Below are 20,106 nucleotides of genomic sequence, written 5' to 3' on the forward strand. Positions count from 1 at the left end.
TCTTTAGGCAGCATTTTGGTCCGGGGCTTAAGTGGTTAAACAGACACTTTTTTCTGCTATACCATCACCCATTCTGCCATCTTTTCTAACTTTACTCATCTGGGATGGTGTTTTTATATTCTAAATACGCCAGACTGGTATTTGTACCTTGGTGTCAAGAAACCAAAAGCTTTATTTCTACACACATTGCCTTCTCAGATATCACCAATTGTTATTTTATAGTGTTGTTATAGTGTGCACATAACTGCTGATAATGCTTTCTGCCTGGCTGTTGTGGTTTACACACTATTTACACTAAAGGCCTTAACCACTTCCATACCAGGCACTTACGCACCTTCCTGCCCAAGCCAATTTTCAGCTTTCAGTGCTGTCGCACTTTGAATGACAATTGCGCGGTCATGCTACACTGTACCCAAACAATTTTTTTATCATTTTGTTCCCACAAATAGAACTTTCTTTTGGTGGTATTTGATCACCTCTGCGATTTTTATTTTTTGCGCACCAACTAAAAAAAGACCGAAAAAATTAAAGTTTTTATTTTTTTCTGTTAATTTTTTTTTGGTAAATAAGTACGTTTTCTACTTTGATTACGGGCACCGATGAGGTGGCACTGATGGGCACCAGTGAGGCGGAACTGTTGGACACTGATAGGCGGCACTGATAGGCAGCACTGGTATGCGGCACTGATGGGCACTCATAGGCGGCACTGGGCATGGATGGGCACTGTGGAGTGGCACTGATGGACACTGAGGGGTGGCACTGATGGACACTGAGGGGTGGCACTGATGGACACTGAGGGGTCCATGTTGCCAGTCAGTGCCCATTTGTGGGCACCGATTGGCATCTTTTTTTTTTCTGCCCTTTTTTTTCTGCCCTTTTTTTTCTGCACTTTTTTTTTTTGCCCCTTTTTTTATTTTATTTTTTTCTCTGCCCTTCCTTGGTGGTCCAGTGTGGGCTTCCCTGGTGTTCCAGTGTGGGCATCCGAGGGGGGGCTGCACAACAATCAGCGAATGAGGAAGAGCCATCAACGGCTCTTCCTGTTTACATTGTGATCAGCCGTGATTGAACACGGCTGATCACGTGGTAAAGAGCCTCCTCCGGAGGCTCTTTACCGAGATCGGAGATGCAGGGTGTCAGATTGACACCCCGCATCACCGATTACCGCGGTGCGCGCCCCCACAGGCGCGCGTCGGCATGAAATCCTGTAGGACGTCAAGTCAGGATTTCACAACCACTTTTCGGACGTCAATTGTCCATTGACCGGGCGGGAAGTGGTTAAACAAGTATACAGCATGTGAAGTCATAAACCTGATTAAACATTTAAAGTGCTGAAACTAGAGGGTCAGTATGGCAGACAGGCAAGAATAAGTTTCAGAAATAAAATTATTAAATGGCACTTATGCATTTTTCTTTTGACAGGTTTACTTGCAGATATGTAACAAAGAAGAAGCGGTGTTGTCAAGGGTGAACCATATAAGAAAGGTAAGAGAAGCTCTGCAGTACATGCTCTCCACTCATAGATCATATTTCATTAATCGAAGCTGTGGAACTGCTTCTATGAATGGAGCAGCTGGGTGGAATGGGGTGTGGGGGCATAGTCAGGCACTCTTGATAGGAGCCTGTGACAGTTCTCACAGTTCTTTTAATCTCACTGGAAGATTATGACAGCAGGGATGGTGACGCACGAACAGAGAAGGATTTAACCCAACAGAAAGAGCATAAGAACAAGGGACACAACCTACTGATTGTGTGTTATGTCCTATGTGTTTAAATTTTGGGGGATTAAATTTTTTTTTTATTTTGGCTGCACTTTTTAAAAGGCAGATGATCCCTAGAAAGCAATTTTAAAATGATTGCAACAGTGTGCCTGAGACCACACTGTGCTGTGCTAACATCCTATGAACAGAATGCTAGTGTATGATAAGCACAACAACTTATAGTAGATGGTTGAAGTAGAGATTACAGATTAAGTAAATAAACGTTCAACTTGTTTTCATGATTGCACTGGAATGACATATACACGTTTCTATTATTACGATCGCCATTAGTCACTATTAATTACCTGCACTGTGCTCTGTGGCTGCTTCCGAGTTACTACCAGTTTCCTCCTCTTCTTCCTCCTCTTCCTCTTCTTCCTCCTCTTCCTCCTCGCCTTCCTCAGACCCCTCAGTGCTGGTTTCTTCTTCCTCCTCAGACCCCGAAGCAGATCCTCCTAAAAGCAGAGAACATCTATTGGAGCTGGGCTTACAGGGCTTGTGAGAGGAATTTTATAAAAACTGAGCAAAAGTGGATTGGTGAATATAGAGGAGTCCAGCGAGGTGCACAAAACTATTTTTTAATCATCTATGCTTACCAACCTGCACTTTTCTGGAAGTGCACACATGTCAAAGAAGTTGTACCTGATCGGTGCACACACAGATGGCATTCCCCCCACCTTTGTTATACTGTACTGTTGCCACTGATTAATCAGCACTTTATCAGCAGTGAATTTGACAGCTCTGCAACACTTGCGCATTTTTTCTCATGAGTGGCTCCACGGTTAAAAGCTGGTTAACATTAAATAAAAACCCCTAACTAACAATTTTAGGCTTGCCATGCACACTGGGCTGTTATAACCGGTGCTGTTCTGGGCATCAGGCATTTTTTTTCTACAGCCAGTCCAGTCCCCAGCATATCCATGCACACATAGGTTTATCAGCATTTTTTTTTTACTTGGGCGTTTTCAAGCTGGAAAAAAACAAAACAGAACTAATGCATTTGAAGAGGAGCTCTAATGCTGGAAATGCAGCCATCCAGCGTTTATGAGCATTTTCAAGCCTCAAGATTTTGTGCAAGTAAAGTTTTGTTTAAAAATGCAAACGCTGCAAAACGCTAATGCAAAACTCACATTTTTAACATGGCATTCTACAGCTAATGCTACTGGTGTTTTTATAACATCCCGTGTGCATGAGGCCTTTTACTCAGGAATCCGTTTCCTGTGTGAAGCCCACGGATTACCTGCTAAACATCTCCAAAGTTTACCCTGATGTATCTGGCAGCCCCACAATCTAATTCCATGTGCCTGATGGTATCCCTACCCTCTGAATGAGAATGGATAATGCAAATGTCTTCACTGGTTCTAGCACAGTTCTCTTTATGATCTACCAGCAGATCCATCTATGCAGACATATGAGGAATGAAAACAAAATGGGACAACAAGCTGCAGCAACCTCCCGTGAAAAAAAAAAAAAAAGGCCTGACAAACTGGGCTGCAGCATCATGGAGTCACACCCAATCCTCACAAAATTCTCCCCCTTTTAGGAAAGCTGACATAGCTGGTGAACCAAGCCACAACACTTCAACATATATATTATACACGATTTATATAGGGCCAACGGTTTGCGCAGCATTTTACAACACAAGGGCAGACTGTACAGTTACAATACAGACAGGATTCTCACCGCTCCAGGTGAGCCTCGTGATGATCAGGGGTTGTTGAACCACCAGGGTGCTGGCAATGCGGTAATAGCAAAAAAACAAAAGAACAAAAGCTGGACAGCCGCACTCCAAAATTTTCTTTAAAAGAGATGTCTTTATTTTCAACTGTGCATACAGTCACTGCAAGCCCACAAAAATCAGTATGGCCAACGTTTCGCACTGGCGTCAGTGCTTAGTCATGGCTAGCAAGGTTCACACTACAAATGAAATATATACACAAAACATACAATCATGTGATGAAAAGCCCTGCCTACAGCAGGGAGGAATCAATTAAGTTAATCAAGCAGTAAATCAAACGGCACTTTAAACAGCTGAAATATGGGTTAAACCTCCCTCAAGTGTGTCCCTTTGTAAAAAAGGGAGAAAGCGTGAAAAACACATTTTGATTTTCATTTATACACAGGTTTTTCACAAATCAATATGTGTTTTTCACGCTTTCTCCCTTTTTTACAAAGGGACACACTTGAGGGAGGTTTAACCCATATTTCAGCTGTTTAAAGTGCCGTTTGATTTACTGCTTGATTAACTTAATTGATTCCTCCCTGCTGTAGGCAGGGCTTTTCATCACATGATTGTATGTTTTGTGTATATATTTCATTTGTAGTGTGAACCTTGCTAGCCATGACTAAGCACTGACGCCAGTGCGAAACGTTGGCCATACTGATTTTTGTGGGCTTGCAGTGACTGTATGCACAGTTGAAAATAAAGACATCTCTTTTAAAGAAAATTTTGGAGTGCGGCTGTCCAGCTTTTGTTCTTTTGTTTTTTTGCTTGTACAGTTACAATACAATTCAATACAGGAGAAAAACAGACTTAAATCTAGAAATTGGCATTCCTGCTTATCTGGCAAATATAGTCCTTGTATGCTTGCAATAAAACGGATCAATTAAAAGCTTTTGTACCTGAAGAAGATTCCCCAGAACTGGTCTTCCTCTCGCTGTCACTAATATCTTGTAAGTCAGACAAAAGATCCCTCACATCTGGTCTTTCGTCTTTGACTGAAGGAAGGAAAAGTGAAAAGTTATATAAACACTGGCAAGAAATTCACTAAGTTACAGGCATTGATGGGAGGTACTGAAGCGAACAAGGATTCTGTTAAAGATAAAGTTCATTATGTTTTAACTATAACCTCTATACATTTTTCATAATTTTGCTTCAGAGTGCGAAGGCACAGAATGCCAAGTTATAATTTTCTTAGTCATGTATCCTTAAAAAATAACATTACTTTCAGTCAATCAATCAGTGTTAAAGGGCCTGATATTTCAGTTACAAGTGGAAATAGTGGTAGGAGCAGCCCTTTTAATATATATATATATATATATATATATATATATATATATATATATATATATATATATATATATATATCTCCATGCCTAATGTTTTATTCTTGACAATGCAAAATAAATGAACAATTCATTAGAGAGCATGGCAACCCATTGTGTGGGCTGCAGGACGTGTACAGACTAGGGTTGTCCCGATACCAGTATCGGTACCGATACCGAGTATTTGCGGGAGTACTCGTACTCCCGCAAATACCCCCGATACTGAAATAGAATACTTGTTCCCCCCCACACCACCGCCGCAAAGCCGCCGCCGTTAATCAGCGTGCGGGGAACATTACAGCTTTCGTTTGAATAGCTGTATCTCCGCCGCGTATAGACACTCCCCCCTTGCGCGGGATTGGACGGATGATCTGTCCAATCCCGCGCAAGGGGGAGTGTCTATACGCGGCGGGGATACAGCTATTCAAACGAAAGCTGTAATGTTCCCTGCACGCTGATTAACGGCGGCACGTGCGGCATCATCAAGGTATGTGGGAGGCATGGCTGCATTATGTGGGGGACATGGCTGCATTATGTGGGGGACATGGCTGCATTATGTGGGGGACATGGCTGGAATATGTGGGGGACATGGCTGGAATATGTGTTCTGAACAAGAAAAACATTTTGTGCGTTGAAAAATTTGTACACGTTTGTTGGAAATAAAAACGTTTCATTGAAAAAAAAAACTGAAAGTGAATAAAACTTACCTTGCTTCCTTCCATCTGCTGATTCTAGCTTTTCACGTGTCTGACGCATGGGGCTACGAGTACGGTAGTTGCTTTTTGATTTGTCGCCATGCTCCTCCCTGGCAGTTCTATGATGAGCTGTTGCTGTAGAATGAAGAGTCATCAGAAAATAAATAAACATTAGAAGCATTAAGGTACAGACAAATAGACCAATATAACTGTTCTGTGTTTAGAAGACTCAGACTACCCAATTACAAAATTTTACCTCTACACTACAGCTTCCTACTCAGCAGTTTAAGGTGGAGATGCCCTTTAATGAATGCCAAAGACTAATACTTTTAGGCAGTTTACTTTCTGATAACTTTAAACATAGGCATAATTTTTCAAGGAAACAGACTGTTCTGATAGTATAGTGTTCTGACAGTTCCTTATGAAACAACTGGTCTTGTTCAGTGTATATTCAGTGATTGGATGACAGGTTTTTCCTGGATGGACCGACTGCCTTAGAACCTATAGTAAAAAAAAGCCCTGCATGCTGCCGACCTAACAGATACATTTGTGTATACAGTGGATTGGAAGGGATGTATATTTGTGTCAGTTACTGAATGTTATTTCCCAGAAATGGTACAACTTTGTATTATGATGACAGCACAACTTGTACAAAAAGTTCATACAGGCATCTGCATCTCTGCATTTGATCCCTGCTTCCATGGAAAACAATGAAAGAGAACATTCAGTAAAAGCCTACAAGCTCCTGAAAAAAAAAAAAACAAAAAAAAAAAAAGAAGAAGGAGAACTTGCTTTCAATAGAAAACAATAGAAAACAAAGACGTCACATTTTTTGAGTCTTCAACTTGCATTCATACTATGACCAACCAGGCTACCTCTTAAAAATGTTATATGGACTATAAACTGAAGGACTTATAAATAAATGGTTGTGGAACGAATAATTTGAGTTTCCATTATTTCTTATGGGAAAATTTACTTTGATTTACAAGTGCTTTGGATTTCAAGCATGCTTCTGGAACCAATAATGCTTGCAATTCAAGATTTTAGTGTGTGTGTGCGCGTACACACTAATTATATATATATATATATATATATATATATATATATATATATATATATATATATATATATATATATATACGCGCGCGCACACACACTAAAATCTTGAATATATATTTTTTTCCCCTGTATATTTATTTTCACCTGTCAAATGCATGAGAAGTTGTGTCATCTGGTCTTGTCACCCAGGTACCCTGCCAGGCAAAACGGCTAGATTATGGCCCTCTCTCAGGCTACACTATATTGAAGTCATACAGCTTGGTCCAACTTGTGAGGGATCAATGAAAAAATGGCAGCACACTCATAAGACTACCCTCTTGAAAATACCACCTCCCCCATCTTAGTGCTGTTGTCCAGGGGATTGATACGAGACAGATTCATGTACTTGTGCTATACATATATAAAGATAAAATGTAATGATTTTTTAAGTGAATAGAAGGGATAAAAGAATAAAGAACTTTTAGTCAATTAGGGTGAAAGCAGAGGGACGATCCATCGATCACTTTTCATACTTAGCTGAACTATCAAGTAAAGCAATGAAGGACATGCAATGTTCAAGCTTTTGGATCGCAAGTGATGCAGACCAGCACCATGATACTGCTGAGATGAAAAAAAACACATCTGGCGTTTTATCTGACTTAACCATTTTATTGTGTTCAAGTCATCCAGATCAGACTTTTTAACCAGGGTGCATTGACAAAATGCCTATAAAATTGCCCACAAATGTACACAAGCCAGCAGGTGAATCAGCCTGCCTTTTAGTTACACTAAGCCGCAGGTTTTTTTTTGTGCACCATTACAAACTTCCAGCCACCGGTGGCCCAACAACCAGTGATGTCATCAGCGTTGATAAGAAGGGTGTTAATCACCTGCACAGAATCCTTGGTTGACCCTCCCCTGCCCCTCCCTGTCAACACTGGGGTCACATTAGCCGAGTGATGGGGTGAAACTGAGGAAGAGGAGAAACTCTGGAATACTAGTTATTACTCGTGTTAAAAAGTGTATTTGCTTTGGAAGAATAAATCGCCTCTAATGGTGGGTGTCCTGGGTGTGTTGATGCTGCCATATAATGTAAAACTATCAGAGTATTTTTTTTTTTTACATTTTAGAATGGGGTGCATTGAGACTGTCCATAATTTTAAAGGGTGCCTTGACTTAAAAAAGGTTGAGAAACACCGATCTAGATTAGGGTAAGCAAAAAGTGAAGCACACACACATTTTTCACAAGAAAAATTAGCAGTAGGTGGAAGTGAAAATGAACATATAATTTAAAAACACCAATCACTTTCGATTCGGTGCCACTGGGAATTTTAAAGGAGCCTTGGAGAATGCACTCTGAATAATAATACAAGTCTAAAGATTCCACCATTATAGTTTTCTGGGCTGATTGGTCACTTGGCTCCTGGGATTTCTAAAGACCAGGTTTATTGTTTCTATCAGAAAAGACAGACAAACCAGACAGCATTTGGACCAAGAAAGTAACTGAATGTTACCCACACCCATTTTATTAAGGTTACCAGACAGCATCATACATTGTTTTCTGTCCAAGCATGGCCATGTTGTATCTGACAGAGGAAGGGATAAAGAGCAACTCCAGCTAAACCGCTCAATACAGCATTAAGGAATGGTTTCATTTGCAACAAAAAGATTTGTAAAGTATTAAACATTCTCTTGTGATCTGCTCACCCCTGTTGTGCTATTTGGCTGCATAGCATAAGGAGGGTGATGACTCTTTTCAGACCCGGCAAACTACGCCACTACACTGCCTTGTCCTGGACTACACTGGACATGAGCACAATGACATCCACAACAAGTTTTCTCCTTGTAAGCCTTAAATACTTTGGCATTTATCCCATAAAATTACAGGAGGAGACACTACCAGTGCAAGGTTGATTACAATTTTTAGCCAATGTGCTCACCATAGACAGGTTTTCTAAGCTTGACTGCAAATCATCTCACGAGGCTTGAATACACACAGTGCCTTTTCAACATATTCTGATCAAATTCTAACCTGAAATGTTCTCTGTGTTTTTATTTTTTATTTTTCAAAAGTATTCATACTTAAAAGTAATTGTTTTATGTTAGGAAAAATAAAAACTGAAATAAGCACTCTGTTCAAGTATTTAATCACCATCAATTTACAATGTTTCTTAACTTCATTATATTGTGAGCAAGAGCCAAGATAGGAAAACCCCCGGTAGGCACACATGTGCTCCTTGAGACAACTAGGTTTATTATTTGTACTCCCTACATGTACACTAATGTTTTTGAGAGAAATATGGAGACTATTACTGAACCTTTTCCAAGCAGTACCCTGCAGGCTCAGTATTAGCTTCCATGCTCTTGAGACAAGAGTGACCGCCAGGAACATTTAAACACTGGAATACTGTTTTGTAGGCTTTCCTATTGAATACATTTTAAATTACATTTACTCGCTAATGTTCTTTCTTTTAAGATATTTTCTCACATGTGTATGAACACACAGTAAGAAACACTTCCAGGCATTTATTACCTCTCACAGAGCACAGTTTCTCCCCTAAGAGGCTGATTTACTAAAGAAGTTAAAAATCTTCAAATAATAAATTGCAGTGGTGTTTATTCTGCATACCCAAATCATTTGAAGATTAAATAAACTGGACAATTTTGGATAATTGAAATTAATCTACATTTTATTTACCGAGTGAAGAATCTTAACCCCCCCCTATCACATCAACCCCAATGTTTTTATCCGATTTCCCTCACTAGACAGAGGTAGCCATCTCTGTTCAGGCATCATCCTGGGATAGTAATTAGAAATGTAGCGCTAAATATTAAGAGGGACCAAATCACACCAAGTAAAATGCGCCCCAAGGTGAAAATAAATGTGTATATAAATAAGTCCACATAAATGTCCATTCAAATGGCAATGGAGTAAATGGTGAAACCAGACGTGTAACGGTATAGGTCATCACATAAACCTTCTTTCAGAGGAGTAAGGAAAGGTGGAATACTCTTACCGGAACTGGTGGATCTACCCATCAAGCAGGTCGTTAGAGCATATGAAATCCAAACGGCAAGTCACATCAGCTTGTCTGAAAAATCTAGGTGATGGAGACCATAGATGTAGCCCATGGACCTGACAGACTGCGGTTAGAGGCCCTTAGAGGAGATATCTAGAATTCACTGGGTATCCATACGATCCTCAAGAGATGTAAAAACGACCTCCAATGTTGCTCCGATAGTGCAGGTAAATGTGGGTTTATTTGAATAAAAAACCAACAATGCTTAAAAAAAGTTATCGCAGTACAAGATTAAAAGGGCAATAAGTGGGTTGGTGTACCAAGCCCAGGGCACCCTCCCTTTTTTTCTCCTTTCTTCCATGCTGTGACGGACTGGGTTTTTTCTGAAGCTTTCCCCATTGTGCTATCTGTAAATCCTGAAAGGGATTCCAACAATAGAGGTTGTTTTTACAACGCTTGAGGACCGTATGGATACCCAGTGAATTTGAGATATCTCCTCTAAGGGTCTCTAACCGCGGTCTGTCAGGTCCATGGGCTACATCTATGGTCTCCGTCACTTAGAGTCGTCAGACAAGCTGATGTGACTTGCCGTTTGAATTTCATATGCTCCAACGATCTGCTTGATAGGTAGATCCACGGGTTCCGGTAAGAGTATTCCACCTTTCCTTACTCCTCTGAAAGAAGGTTTATGTGATGACCTATACCGTTACACGTCTGGTTTCACCATTTACTCCACTGCCATTTGAATGGACATTTGTGTGGACTTATTAATTTATATACACATTTATTTTCACCTTGGGGCGCATTTTACTTGGTGCGATTTGGTCCCTCTTAATATTTAGCGCTACATTTCTAATTACAGTCACATTTTGAATCTTAGTCACATTTTTTGTAGCAGCTTTTTGTTTATTCTGTTTACTTTTAGACTAGCGCACTATTTTTTCTATTTTTACAATCATCCTGGGATACCATCTACTTCCTGCAATGAGATGTTGGCTCAGAAATGACACAATCATGTTAATCCTTGTACCTGTGAAGTGCGCAGTTATGTTCACAAATGTCTGGCAGGGGTCAGCCACTGCTACCTCTTTTTACTTGACTTGCTACAAGACTACAATGTTGCAGTTGGACCACTGGAAGGGGAGACTGAATAAATGTTTTCTCCTGCCTGCAGCAGACTACTTACATCACCCTCAGCCTAGGCAAAAATCACTTGTCTGGAGCTAAAGGACCGCTTTTTAATGATAAAGGGCAGAGCTTTTTCTTTTTTTTTTTTTTTTTTAAGTATTTACTTGTTATAATACTGTGACATGCAGACTCGTAAAAGGTTCATTTTCCAATTCACCATGGGAGGCCAGAACCTCGTTCGGCAGCTAATTTCTTTCTGCAAAGGCATAGGATTTTCCACAACTAAGGGTCCATTCAAATCAGTGTGTTGCGGCAGCACATGGTACAATGGGTGTTATTCACAAAAGGCAAATCCACTTTGCACCACAAGTGCAATGGAAGTGCACTTTCAAATGCAGTCGCTGTAGATCTGAGGGAAACAAGGAAAATAAAAAGCATTTTTGCTTGCACATGATAAAATCAGAAGAGCTTCGCCCAATTTCAGAGCTTCCTCTCAGATACACAGAGACTGCACTTACAAGTGCACTTGAAGTGCTCTTGTAGTGCAGAGTGGATTTCCCTTTAGTAAATCAACCCCAATGTGTGCTTTTATGGTCCATAACACACAAAAATACAGGAAGCACAGTGTAATTACGATGCTATAATAGCACAATAAAATCCAGTGTGGAACCTTACAATGCAAGTGGTGTGCTGCATTAAAAACATTGCTTCATGTCCTCTTTTGGTGTTCTGTAGAGCTTTGGACAGTCTATTCAAAATGGTATGGACAGGCCTTTAAGCAAACAACATCCCTAAGCTTTTTTAATTAAATATTTTTTTCTCCATTATAAAACAATTTTATATGAAAATCAATTAAAGTTTTGAATTTTCAAATAAATAAAAAAAATAATCACAGAGAGAACAGTTTCAGTCTTCAAATGCATTATTCAAGATTGGCCGGACCAACGTTGTGAATACTTTGGCAAGGCTCTGCATGTTTTATTCATTTGCCTGAAGTTCTGTAAAAAGGTACAATACATTGCAGGAGCTGTTTACAGTTATAGCTGTAAAAAATAGGTTTAGAAAGCCAGAACTTACTTTGAGTGCTAAACTCTACAGTTATTCTTGAATCTGTATAGTGTACATCGTACTGCATTTTCTCAGTCTCTTGCAAGAGCCCTGGCTTCCTGCGCTGAGGAAGCGCAGATCCTTCCGGCCCTGGAAGGCATGTTGTACAGGTTGGAATAACTAAACTGGCAGATGTAAGACTAGGAAGTTACATACTTTAAAGAATGTAGAAGAGGTGTTTATTTTACAAAAAACAAAACTGTATACAAGTCACAAAAAAAACTCTCCTTTGGGTGATGAGGAACTCCCAGGGTGAGGAAGTCCCAGCATACCTGAATGGTTTTTAATGTAATCAGTAGACATTCTTTTAAGACTACATTTGATTATTTAGATGTTGTCTCCTTCAATTGTACCACCCAATACACTAGTTACCAGGTTAAATTCTGTAATAAGTGAGCATCAAAGCCGTACATGTCTGTGACCAGACACAATCAATTGGTGTAAGACACTGGCCTTGTACCACCAATCAAATTTCATTTTCCAGATGATTCCCGTTGGCTGATACAGTGGGTGTAGATTTGATTTTGTCCCTATCTTCATAAACTATTATTAGAACAATACATATTTGTTGTTAGAACATCACATGAGAGCACTTAAAGGGGTTGTAAAGGTTAGTTTTTTATTTTCTAAATGGGTTCCTATAAGCTAGTGCATTGTTGGTTCACTTACCTTTTCCTTTGATTTCCCTTCTAAATTTTTTTTTTCTTTGTCTGAATTTCTCACTTCCTGTTCCTCCTCAGTAAGCTGTTCTGACTGACTTTCCACCGCTCAGATGATGGTGGAAAGCTTACCGAGGAGAAACAGGAAGTGAGAAATTCACACAAAGAAAAAAAAAACATTTAGAAGGAAAATCGAAGGAAAAAGGCAAGTGAACCAACAATGCACTCGCTTAAAGGAACCTATTTAGAAAATAAAAAATGAACCTTTACAACCCCTTTAATTATGAGAAGGAAGGAGCAGCAGGGGAGTGCAGGAGATGTGAGCATAATGTGGTTGGAGCGTGGATTTATATAGTCCCTGTCACTGTGCACTAAACAGGTAAGGTGACAGTGTCCTCTCTAAGTAAGCACGGGTCAAGTTTTCTACCTAGCACTTCTCAAGTATCTCTCCAAAATACACAAGACAGAATGCTGCCGCAGAAGAGCTACCCTGCACCACATATTGGAAACATCACTTGCCATTTCAGAAACAGCCACAATAGCAGTGTTGTGCACCTACATGTTTGTCCTTCAAAGCACTCATTTTGTTTTTCAAACATGTCACACTGTGGTTGCATCAAAAATACATAGCAGCAAATGAAGGAATAAGTGATCCAACCTGTCAGCCTTGTCCGGCTCAGAGAGGGGTGGCCATAATCAGGGAATGCATTTAAAACTGGGGGGTGGGGGAGAGGTGTCTGATAAGGAATCATACAAGTGGTTCAGGTGTTCTCTATCATAAATGACACTCACTTTAAGAATTAAAAAGGTATCAATTTGTGGCAGGCCAAGACAGTCAAAATATTAGACTTTTTCACTTACCGTAAAAACCCATTTTTGAACTTCATTAAGGGACACAGGGTCAGAAAAATTCTGAGACATTTATACTGCTGCCTACATGAGTATTTAACAAAAAATGAATAAAGTGACCCTTGGCAACTATAACCCTTCTCGCCCCCATCGTTTCATCCAAAAGCAGTAGAAAGTGTGATCCCAAGAGGGGTGGGATCTATGTCCCTTAATGAACGCCAAGAAAATGATTCCAAATTGTTCATTAACCTCCTGTCCACCGCCATCAAATGACGACGGGAGGAAGACTCTTGTTCTGGGCGGACGCCATCACAAGCCACTAGGGGGCGCGCGGCGTCACTGGGGACCCGATGCATGTTCCCCGGCGGCCACGATGGCCGTTGGGCACCCGCGATTGCCCAGTAACTGAGCAGGGCCGTAGATCTGCGTGTGTAAACACACAGATCCACGTCCTGTCAGGGAGAGGAGACCGATGGCGTGTCCCTTGTACATAGGGACAACCATCGGTCACCTTCCCCAGTCAGTCACCCCCCCCACAGTAAGAATCACTCCCTAGGGAACACTTTAACCCCTTGATCGCCCCCCCTAGTGTTAACCCCTTCCCTGCCAGTCATATTTATACAGTAATCAATGCATTTTTATAGCAGGGATCGCTGTATAAATGTGAATGGTCCCAAAAATGTGTCAAAAGTGTCCAATGTGTCCGCCGCAATATCGCAGTCACGATAAAAAAAAACGCTTTATTTGTGCGGGGAAAAAAATTTCATTTGGGTACAGTGTTCCATGACTGTGCAATTGTCGTTCAAATTATGACAGCGCTAAAAAATGGCTTGGGCAGTAAGGGGGTGAAAGTGCCCTGTAGGCAAGTGGTTAAAAAGGACATAAGAATATTTGAGACATTTGGAACATTAAAATCAGTTTATTAGGCTGCTTTCACATTGAGACGTGCATCCGCGGTGACGGTATAGCCACGCTATTTGTAGCGTGGCTATACTGTCGTATTTACCGCGATATTCGGGCGCAAGCGGTGAGGTTTTAACCCACGCTAGCGGCCGAAAAAGGGTTAATACCGCCCGTTGCGGGCGGTATTACCGCGCTTTCCCATTGATTTCAATGGGAAGGCGCAGTGAACACACCGCTCCTATACCGCGGTAAAGACGCGGCTAGCAGGACTTTTGGTGCGCTCCTGCTAGCACACCGCTTCAATGTGAAAGCCTTCGGGCTTTCACATTGAACACTACAGGGCATGATTTTTCTTGCGGTATAGCAGCGCTATTTTTAGCGCTGTACCGCATGAAAAACGCCCCAGTGTGCAAGGGGCCTTAAGGGGTGGGAAACCACAAAGAAAACTCAAAAAAAAAAACATGAAAACAAAAAAAAAGTTTGCATCAGCATCTGCCTAAACATCCATGCAGTAAAGCTTAGAAATGTGAAAACTGGATGGTTTTATCCAAGAATGCAAGGCTGTTTTCAGTGCAAGGAAGAGTTGCCCACATGCTTGGAGGATTCTGGAGTCCAAAGATTCTAAGGGAACAGTTTCTGGACCTGAAAGACTGAAAGAAACAAAAGTAGTTCTTTTAAGCATCAGGGGGCAGACGCTTTATTGACCCAAGGCTTAGCTTTTGTTTTTTGAGACAAAGGAGTGCTCTGGCCCCCTGTGAGAACCTTGATAAAACTTGTCCAGGGAAGCACCAAAAAGATATTCACCATAAAAGGGTATACGTATAAGGCGCCATCTGGTGGTGGGCCGTTGGTATTACAAGTTATTACCACCATATGTGATCTGGCGCCATCTGGTGGTGGCCGTTGGTATTACAAGTTAAGCATTACAAGTTAAACAGCAATTCTAATGTCATTTTTCACTATTTTCACTGCCATCTTCTTCCCTCTAATTAGAACCCTCAAACATTATATATATTTTTTATCCTAACACCCTAGAGAATAAAATGGCGATCGTTGTAATACTTTCTGTCACGCCGTATTTGCGCAGCGGTCTTACAATCGCACTTTTTTGGGAAAAAATGACACTTTTTTAAATTAAAAAATAAGACAACAGTAAAGTTATCCCCAATTTTTTTAATATTATGAAAGATAATGTTACGCCGAGTAAATTCATACCCAACATGTCACGCTTCAAAATTGCGTCCGCTCGTGGAATGCCGACAAACTTTTACCCTTTAAAATCTTCATAGGCGACGTTTAAAAAAATCTACAGGTTGCATGTTTTGAGTTACAGAGGAGGTCTAGGGCTAGAATTATTGCTCTCGCACTACCAATCGGGGTGAAGAGCCAATCAGTGACCAATTACTATGTGATCAGCACAGTTGATCACAATGTAAACACAAGTCGCTTCTTGGCATTCATTACCTCGTGCAGACAGCATGATTAGACCGATAACTGGCTTGTGTGAAAGAAACATCTGCACTGATTATCAGTGCAGTCCCAACAGTGCTGTGTATAAATGTCCATCAGTGCCTAGCATCAGCACGTTATGTGCTTGGAATCACCGAGCAGTGTGTTGAAGACTCTGCAAGGGGCATGTAACAGACTTTAAAAAAGTGTTGTGACACAGCACAGATTTTGGGCAATGCATTAAAGTGATTGTAACCCTTAAAAAAAGAGAAGATACTATTCCTTTAAAGCATGTTAAACCGGATAGCGCTTGTGCAGTGTAATTTGTCCCTTTCTATGTTGCAATATACCCGATTGATCCTGCATGTTCCTGGGTCCCCCCCTTAGTGTGTCGACCACGGTAATCATGGCTGCTAATCCATGATACTGTGGTCAGGTTATGTGCCTCCATCATCCCGCTGCTTTCCTCTCTCCCACTCAGCTTGGGAGGCTGTGTAGTGAGCCGTCTCCGCTCTACCCCTCCTGTACCTATTTCGCCTGTAAAAAGTTAGTGATTTCAATTCCTGACAGCCCCTCTGCAATAACAAGATGCACTAAACAGTGTGTTTTTTGTTTTTATTATCCAGCTAAATGTCTTTGTTCACAGATGATGTGCGGTCACGTGACCACCCGACTAATGCAGGAGGGGAAACTCAGCCCCTCCTACTGTAGTCCGTAGATCGGTGGGCGGTTATGTGACCACACACCGGCGAAATGAAAAAAGGTATTTCGTTGCGGGGGGGTTTGGGGAGTGTGTAGTACATCTTGCTATTGCAGAGTGGCTGGCAGGAATTGGAATATCTGACTTAACCACTTTTAATACCAGATGGGTGTATCACAGCCCTCATTTGGCACATGCAATGTCTGCAGAGTGCCAATTGCAGAACCCGGTGCCCACAGGTCACATCACAGGCCGGCCCTGTGCCTTTCTCACAGTGTGTTTCAAGGTAGGGCCTCCGTGGCTATTCTAAGGATCAGCGGATCTTGAATGCTGCAAAGTAAGCTCTTCTAGCTCTGCAGAATCTGAAGAATCTTGATAGAAGAAATAAATATTGTGTTTGCTTCTCTTTTGAGGAAAGAAGATGTTCATTCTCCTAGGGCACTAGTAAGAAAACTAAACCATGATGTATGCGAGCAAGGTTATACAGGATGGCTGACACTTTTTTGGTGTCCAAGACTCTTGTAGGCAGCCATATAAAACGCTACATCTCAGGAGTTTTCTGACCCTGTGTACCTCAATGAATGATTAGGCAACTATAATCTGTTTTGAGGGTAGATTGATATGATATTTACTACTGATTGCAGAAAGCTACAGTAAATGTGCGAGATTATACTAAAAATCTGCATAAACAAGTATGAAACCCACATACAAAAGAGCAGAAGCATATCTATAGTACATGAAATCTGCTCTTACTCACATCAGTTTGACATTGATCCCCAACAGCCTGCATTATGAAAAGGTCTACAAAAACATTTCTTACCTTACAATATGGGAATAGCTGTCTGAATTAGACCAGACAATTTGAGAAGATAGGCCTCTGGAACAATAGTGAATAATGTAGAAAACTATTTTTAAAGACTCCTACTATATGAACATAGCAGATGCAAATACCTTCTCTCCTTGCCTCTCGCTCTTTCCTTCTCTCCTCTGCTCTCCTCTCTCTCTCTTTTGCCTCTCTCTGTTCTTTCTGTTGTTCTCTTATTTTCCTCTCACGCTCTTTATTCCGTTCCAATTGTTCCAATCGATCCCTAACAAAAAAAAAAAGTTTTTAAAACAGTGTCTAAAAAAAAAAAAATGTGATAAATATGTGCACCGAGCAGCACCATAAAACACTATACAGAAAAAATGCAAACCATATGTAGATCACACAGTGGCACTCTGAAAAGAAGTTGAAATTAGATACTTTTACAGGTATGTTTTACAGCAGGGGTCCTCAAACTTTTTAAACAGGGGGCCAGTTCACTGTCCCTCAGACCGTTAGAGGGCCGGGTCCTTCACTGCCGCCCCCCTGCAGCCTTACCATCATTGCCGCCTTACCGTGCTCTCACTGCAGCCTCACTTTCAATGCCGCCTTACTGTGCCCTCATTGCAGCCCCCCTCACCATCATTGCAAGCCCCCCTCACCATTGCAACCCCCTCACCATTATTACAAGCCCCCTTCACCATTGTAGCCCCCCTCACCATCATTACAAGCCCCCATCACCATTATTACAAGCCCCTTTTACCATTGCAGCCCCCCTCACCATCATTACAAGCCCCCCCACCATCATTACAAGCCCCCCCACCATCATTGCAACCCCCTCACCATTATTACAAGCCCCCTTCACCATTGCAGCCCCCTCACCATTATTACAAGCCCCCCTCACCATTCCAGCCTCCCACCATCATTACAAGCTCCCCTCACCACCATTACAAGCCCCCCTCCCATCATCATTACAAGCCCCCCCCCATCATCATTACAAGCCCCCCCCCCACCATCATTACAAGCCCCCCACCATTATCACAAGCCCCCCTCACCATTGCAGCCCCCCACCATCATTACAAGCCCCCGCAATAAATATAAGCCCCCCTCACCATTGCAGCCCCCCACCATCATTACAAGCCCCCCTCACTATTGCAGCCCCCCACCATCATTACAAGCCCCCCTCACCATTCCAGCCTCCCATCCTCATTACAAGCTCCCCTCACCATCATTACAAAGCCCCCCCCCCCCCCACCATCATTACAAGCCCCCCTCACCATTGAAGCCTTACCAAACGATGTCTCACCAGTCAGTGTGTGCATCGGGATCTCCTGCTCCTGCTGTGTCAGAAGCTCACTGAAAAGTTTGGGCGCGCTGTGAAAGTAGTCCCGCCCTCCTCCTAGACTAGCTCATGTGATAGACAGAACACTGCGTCTATCACACGACCTGGTCTGAGAGGAGGGCGGGACTTTTATCACAGCGCGCCCAAACTTTTCAGTGAGCTCCTGACACAGCAGTCTACCGGCCCTGCGTGCAGAGGGTCGGATAAAGGTCCTTGGGGTGCCCGCGGGCCGTAGTTTGAGGACCCCTGTTTTACAGCAACGAAAATCATTAAGTCATGTCATCTTTCAGTTAATATCTTATCTGTGGTTCTTTAATAAAGTAGTTCCCAGGTTAAAGATAAATTCTCCTTTAAGTTATTTCCTGCAGTAAAACTGTAAAGGAGGATCTCCAACCAGCGATTCTCGGTTATGAGATTAAATGGAAAGTTGTACTGAGGAACTTATTTAGATACTGTTGCGGATTTCTCTTTTTTGGCAAATGGTAAGGAAAAGCTGTAATGCCGATTGAAAATCCTCAGTTCTACAAGTAACTACCTGAACATTAGTATGTAGATTAGGAGTATCAACTAAAATGCAGCTTGTTTCTTCGGGGTGTGACTCAAAATACGAAAGCCAAAGACAGCCAGGTAACTAACATTTTCAGAAGGAGATCAAGAATTGCTGTGTGCAGATTTCCCTCAGTAAAGATGTTCTTTAAGAAAGAGAAACATATTCACTGACCTGTGTCTTTCTGTAGCAAAACGTACAATGTTCTATTTATCCCTTGTGTTGAATCTGTTTTATTAAAGCAGAACTCCGGGCAAAAACTTTTTTGCACGTCCTTGCTGCTGATCTCCTATCTTCACTGAATATGCCATCTATCTTCTTCTGAGCTCTGTAGTTTCTCTGTAATAGACTGGTAACTTTCAAATAAAACCGTTTGTTGTCTGTGATTTCCTGTTTGTAAGACCGCTGGCTGCTATTCCTCCTGTACCCTCGGCCAGCGGTCTTGTCCCAGCCCACGTGTAGTTCTCTCCCAGCAAGCAGGAACTTCCACTTCTGTCCGCACTTACTGTAGTGGGAGGATAGGACTTGGAGACCCCGGTCTGTACCGCCCATTGGAGGAGGTGATGTCCTCCTCCCTGCCTCCACTAATTCTCCTTCTGAAGCTGTTCATCCCTTCCCCCCCTCTCTCATCCTGCATGTATCTGCGGCTCAGCTCCTGTCATCCACCTTTGCTCCATAGTATAGAAAACCGGGCAGCCTGTCACCCATTCATGCTTTCTCCAGTCACTGCTACCCCTTGTCTCCCTACATCCTCCCCCCCTCCCATGTTTCTCCAGCCCTTGTCAATAATTGCTGCTCCTCAACTAATCTCCCTTTCCTTGCTCAGTTTACAGCCTCAGCCCATCAGATCACACAGTAAAGAATGCAGAGAGCCGATTGTTCCCTGAGCATTTAACTCCACATCAGGCAACATCAGAGGCAGGGAGTAGAGGATTCCATGGGAGGCATTGAGAAGCATGGGTACTGCAACATCTGATTAGGAACACATCAGGACAATATTATTATTAACACTGACCATCCCCCAGGGACACAGGTTTCACAGATTTAAGCCTACAGCCCCTTTCT

The 20,106-nt window shown here is 41.9% G+C and overlaps 1 protein-coding gene across 9 annotated transcripts in view; it reads right to left on the minus strand.

Moving 5' to 3' along the window:
• Positions 1–20,106, minus strand: part of LOC120915384 (cyclin-dependent kinase 11B) — a 97,332-nt gene that overhangs the window by 30,639 nt on the left and 46,587 nt on the right. For 7 of the 9 annotated variants that reach the window (XM_040325826.1, XM_040325832.1, XM_040325834.1 and 4 more), the window contains 5 exons: positions 17,302–17,438; positions 11,761–11,880; positions 5,510–5,632; positions 4,380–4,475; positions 2,063–2,212 (listed from right to left, as the gene is read on the minus strand). In XM_040325826.1, the coding sequence (XP_040181760.1) occupies positions 2,063–2,212; positions 4,380–4,475; positions 5,510–5,632; positions 11,761–11,880; positions 17,302–17,438 (626 nt within the window). The remainder of the gene's footprint in view (positions 1–2,062; positions 2,213–4,379; positions 4,476–5,509; positions 5,633–11,760; positions 11,881–17,301; positions 17,439–20,106) is intronic. The other 2 variants (XM_040325830.1, XM_040325835.1) reach the window with 1 other exon arrangement.

The sequence above is a fragment of the Rana temporaria genome, chromosome 10 (genome assembly GCF_905171775.1).
Source record: "Rana temporaria chromosome 10, aRanTem1.1, whole genome shotgun sequence".
NCBI classification, from domain to species: domain Eukaryota; kingdom Metazoa; phylum Chordata; class Amphibia; order Anura; family Ranidae; genus Rana; species Rana temporaria.